Source organism: Microtus ochrogaster, chromosome 7, assembly GCF_000317375.1.
Source record: "Microtus ochrogaster isolate Prairie Vole_2 chromosome 7, MicOch1.0, whole genome shotgun sequence".
In the NCBI taxonomy this organism is placed as follows: domain Eukaryota; kingdom Metazoa; phylum Chordata; class Mammalia; order Rodentia; family Cricetidae; genus Microtus; species Microtus ochrogaster.
In genome coordinates this window covers 24,935,154-24,940,692 of record NC_022014.1, presented here as the reverse complement: position 1 = coordinate 24,940,692, position 5,539 = coordinate 24,935,154, and the positions used below count along the sequence as shown (strand labels likewise).

Below are 5,539 nucleotides of genomic sequence, written 5' to 3'. Positions count from 1 at the left end.
CAAGTTGACCTTCCTAGCTTTACAGATAAGTTGATCAGTGTCTCAAAAGCAAAAAGGAGACTTGCACCAGATGACAAGTCTTCCCCAAATGAGTGTGAGAGCTGGTTCAGTGTCAGCAATGGTCATCACCAGTGATGGTCCTCCCCAGGGAATATCCTCGACAGGAATGGTCCTCTGAAGAATTCCATCAAGAACAGACACCTGGATGATAGTGTTAGGAAATTTAAATCTTGCTTATTATCTTCTTGGTTGAAAATGAGGCAGCAGCTACAATTCTGTACCATGGTATGACCAGGTTTTCTTCTTTTTTTATTAGCAAAAAAAAAATTTTTAGTATGTTCGCAAGTTCTTTCTACATAAAGTTGACCACCCACAGGAAAAGTGACCAATCTCAACTTGGTAGGACAGAAGACTTGAGTGCTCTACCTGCCAACTTTTAGAAATTAAAAACTGTGGAAGCTGAGGACATGCCTCAGTAGGTTTTCTTTTTTAAGGAATGACTATTTTTACTGTAAAAATAATTTGTAAAGTTTATATTACAAGGTATCCGTGAGCCTGTGGGTTAGTAGAGCTGCATGTTCCATCTAAAATCCTGCCAACCACAGGAAAACCCATGCTTCTCACTCATTTCTAACCATCCTCCTTTCAATGTCCTTCAAAGTCTAATTTATCCAAATTCATACTGGCCCCCTAAAGAAAATCTTCTCATAATTCTCACCAATGCTCTTAAAAAAAAAAACTGTATCTGTCAATAAGAGTAGCAATTCATTAGTTTGTTAGCTGGTGCACAGATACAATGGACCCATGCATGTAGGCTCCAGCAAGAGTGCCAGCCTTCTTTGAGCCCCTTCTCCCAGGAAAATCAGATGCTGCCCTCTAGTAAATCTTACTATTCCACAATAGCAAAAATGGGGATATTTTTTCATTAGAATGAACAGTGAATTTGACATGTGATTTGTAAGTGCATTGATCTGATACATGTTATAAACACACTGACACGTAGTCAATCCCAATTCCTCAACAACAGGTTACATTTTTAAAATTATTTCTTATATTTTTTCAGATTATTATATAATTACATCATTTGGAGGGAGGAATGGGAAGGGAGGGAATGATATAAGCTTCTCTTTTAAGCTTCTAATTGGTGAGCTTTCCAGCAGCTATGATTTACATTTCCTCAATTCATTAAGAGATCTGATTGCTTTCCTACTTGGTTGTTTCTTTAGAGGAACTCATGCAGCCAAAGCCGAGAGCCAATGGAACAACGGTTACTGAATTCATCCTGCTGGGTTTGGTGGAGACACCAGAGCTGTGCCCACTTGTCTTCCTACTCTTCCTCTTGGCTTACATGACCACGGTTGGGGGCAACCTTAGCATCCTAGCAGCTGTCTTAGTGGAACCCAAGCTCCACACTCCCATGTATTTCTTCCTGGGGAATCTGTCAGTGATGGACGTGGGGTGCATCAGCGTCACCATTCCCTGCATGTTGGTTCGGCTCTTGGCCCACAAACGTACAATTCCATATGGGGACTGCCTCACACAGCTCTTCTTTTTCCACCTGCTGGCTGGGGTTGACTGCTTCCTGTTGACAGCCATGGCTTATGACCGGTTCCTGGCCATCTGCTGGCCCCTCACCTACAGCACCCGCATGAACCATACAGTCCAGAGGATCTTGGTGGCCATGTCCTGGGCTTGTGCCTTCAGCAATGCACTAACACACACTGTGGCCATATCCACACTCAACTTCTGTGGCCCCAACGTGATCAATCACTTCTACTGTGACCTGCCCCAGCTCTTCCAGCTCTCCTGCTCCAACACCCAGCTCAATGAGCTGCTGCTCTTTGCAGTGGGTTTCATAATGGCAGGAACCCCCATGGCACTCATTTTCATGTCCTACATCCACGTGGCAGCCGCAGTTCTGCGAATCCGCTCTGCTGAAGGCAGGAAGAAAGCCTTCTCCACATGCAGCTCTCACCTTACTGTGGTTGCCATATTCTATGGCACAGGCATCTTCAACTACATGAGACTTGGGTCCATCAAACTTTCAGATAAGGATAAAGCTATCGGGATTTTCAACACGGTCATCAACCCCATGGTAAACCCACTCATCTACAGCCTCAGGAACCCTGATGTGCAGGCTGCACTCTGGAGGGTATTCACAGGGAGGAGAGCAGCAGCTTAGGATGGTCTCAAGGCTCCTTCCATCTATTATTTTCAAAGCTAAGTGGAGCTAGGGATGTCCTGTATTGTCAAACTCTACAACAAATTGTTCATAACTTTGTCTATTATAGAACTTAATTTAAGGGATAACAATTATTATTCCCCAAAGAAGTTGTACCCAGGTAGACTATGGTGTGTACACAAATCCTCTCTGATCTTCCCTTTGATGAGTTCTACCTTTAATCACTGGAGTTCCCAACATGTCTCAGAAAGCATCTTCCTGAGGAGTCTTACATTTTCTTCAAGTTAGAGTATAGTTGGTCTGTCTATGCACCCTAAGCCTAGATGTGGAAAAGTTTATTCCTCTTATAAAATGTTTATAAGATTCAGAGGAAATAAGGAATTTTGCTCTTTGCCTTCATATTCCTTAGTCATTCTAGAGAATTTGGTATCTGGGTACAGCTCGCAGACCTGATTGTGAATATTAAAGTTCTATGCACACGTAAGAAAAGTTATGATGTAAAATGAGCTTCCCTCAATTACCATTCTTGTATGTTTCTAACCTTTAAAAGAAAAAATTTGTATTCTAAACATTTCAACCCCCTATAACTCAATATTAAAATCCTCTCTAAATTCTCACTTTTCACCACTAAACTTCTAAAAGCTGTAAATCCACATGTGAATGCAGACCGCACTGTGATGCCTCACCCTGTCAGGGAAAGTGATTCTAACCTAAAGTGTTCTCTCATCCTGTTTTCTGTTTACCAGCCATTAATCTAGTCATCACTTAGGTACATCTTCCTCCTCGCATGATTTTTAGACTAATCACTTCTTCTTGACAGTGTTACTATCTAGTTGATGTTTCTCCTAAAATGAGTGTTTTTTCTAACACTCTTTTCTGACCTAAATCTATGGCTTAATTCTCCATGATATTTGATGTGGGTAGGCAGATGGGAGGGATGGCTAAGATAGAGATGGAAAGAAAGTGTGTGGAAAAGGGACATACAGCAACATTGGAGGTACAGCATTTGTGAAAAAATTCAAGTAATTGATGAGGAAATAAGGAGAAATCAGGATAAAAGATCAAGTAAAGGGCTTAAGAAGAAATAATAGAAGCATTAGAGAGGTGACATGGACTACAGGGATAGAATACAAGAAGGAAAAAACTCAAAAATGATAAGATAACAAGAGGCTATTAAAAGAGTTGAGAAGGATAACATTTATATGTCAGAGATAGATGATTTGGACTTTGCATTCTGTGTGGTCCAGCCATAACCAGTTCCTTACAGCCCTGAATCCATTGCTATAGTCCATCATCTATCTTAAGTTTTCATCAAGTTTTGATGAATGTGCTAGAGTGCCTAGGGTCTCCACTGCATCTCTCTACCCAGAGAGGCTCCTATAAAGTCAGGAAGAATGTCTGCCAGATGAGGAAATACAGCAGGGATGAGGAGATGTTGGGTATGAACCCAACAAAGATTGTAAGTAACACCTGGTTTACATTCCTGCCTTTTGATTCGTTTCTACTAATGTTGTCAAAAGACAGATAGAAAGATGGATCTTTCTTGATCCTTTTTTACTCATAAGACAAACTAGGACACAAACAATGAGCCTTTTACAAGGGTCTAGGAAAACGTCAAGAGTTCTCAGCTCATATCCTCTGCTGTCTGTGATGGCCTTGGCCTCGAGCAAACTCCTTAACATCTCTTGATGTACTTGGAAGGAGGGACAAAGCAATCATCAAGGCTCCCTCACCACTAATGTTGTCTGGTTCTGTTATTCTAAGTATCTAGAAAGATTCTCATCCTACTAGTGCAGGGAGTGGTCACTTCTTCCACCATAGCTTCTCACCATCAACAATTAACACCACAATGAAACAAGGTTACTTTGTCTCCCGAGCATCTGGCCATTCATGACAGGCTTCAAGGGTGAGTTTCCTACTGACTTGCCATGGCACTGTCACTAAAAGAAACAGAGCAACTAACACCAGTATCACAAGAAGCACTTCAGGCGATGACTGCCCAAAAAAGTCACACAGTTTCTTAAAAGTTTGCAAAGCCTCCTTCTCCTCTTAAATCTCTCTTGTTATTTTTCTTCCAAACTAGAAACGTCTTCACAATTTAAATTTGTCATTAGCCCTGAAATACGTCATGTCTGAAATGTTCAAATGGTGCAGAATGTTACCACTGCCTTTCTACACCAGCACCACAACAGTGCCCCACACACCCGCACACACACATCAAAACATCACATTGCTTTGTAACTAACTAACTTTCCTCATTTACATTATAGAATTACTGAAATCAACCTAAAAACCCATCTTATTCATTTTTAAAGCTATAAAATGTTGCACTTTATTTATTAACGATGATATGCTTTGCCAACTCATTTATATTTTTTGCTTTTTTAATTGTTAATAATTCTTAGATTGCTATTTATCTCTGCTCCCATATATATGCAATTATCTACACTGGTTACATTCCTACAAGTAATATTTAAGTTTCGGTGTCTGTGCACTAAAGGAAATAGAAATTTAAACTTTGGAAGTATTCTTCTTTCTTTTACCAGAAGAAAAAATGCAGCATTTTGAATCTTTATTGGCACTGTGTGAGAAATGCTTATTACTGCACACCTGTGTGCAGTATTTTAAATGTATTTTTTATCTTAAACAGGTAAATACAACATTGTATTGTTCTTTAATTTTAATTCCTCTACAAATGTGGTTAGTTATTTCTAGACAGACAGACAGACAGACAGACAGATAGACAGATGTTGATTTATTAGTTATTTTCATTTCCTTTCAGTAAGTTGTCTGTTCTGGTCTAAATGCGGACTCAGTAAAGAAACAACCAAACTGACCATTCCATGGTTATAGAGAGGATTTTATTAAAGGTTAAAGAGAAAGAGAACAGCCAGAGGCATCTGGAAGAATCCAGAGCAGAAAGATAAAAAAGCAGACTGAACATGGACAGGTCTAGAGAAGTGGGGCATGGAAAAACCAGGTGAGTTATAAGGAGGACAAGTAGCTGAGGGAAGGGAAGACTATGAACTGGAGCAGCCCAGAAGTTAATGGTAGAAGAGACGGTGAGAAGAGCCAGGATGCTAGTGTGGACTTTGAAATGCATTATAGCTACACATGAACAGGGACCAAAGGTGTCTGGAGACTAGCATGGACTTTGACCTTTTGGGAAAATGTCCTGTCTGGCAAGCAGAAACCAGTTCCACAGGCTGTTGAGGAATGCTGTTTCTTGTACAGCGCTACTCAAGCTGAACCAAGACTCTCATTTGGGGGTTATTCACTGTCTTTGGGGAATTGGGGTTCCCTTTGGACTTGACCTCATTTTTCTGGGGAATAAGGTGCTTGTCCCTTTGGTTAGTT

General features: G+C 40.5%; 1 protein-coding gene across 1 annotated transcript; it reads left to right on the top strand.

The window, feature by feature from the left end:
* The first annotated feature begins 1,222 nt into the window (after positions 1-1,222).
* Positions 1,223-2,182, top strand: LOC101995734 (olfactory receptor 3A1-like). Its single transcript, XM_005350260.2, has one exon. The coding sequence runs from the start codon at positions 1,235-1,237 to the stop codon at positions 2,180-2,182; it is 948 nt and encodes a 315-aa protein (XP_005350317.1). The 5' UTR covers positions 1,223-1,234.
* Positions 2,183-5,539: the final 3,357 nt, after the last annotated feature.

What these genes read in the sequence shown, in the direction of transcription:
- LOC101995734 (XM_005350260.2), top strand. Translation starts at nt 1,235, where the DNA reads ATGCAGCCAAAGCCGAGAGCCAATGGAACAACGGTTACTGAATTCATC.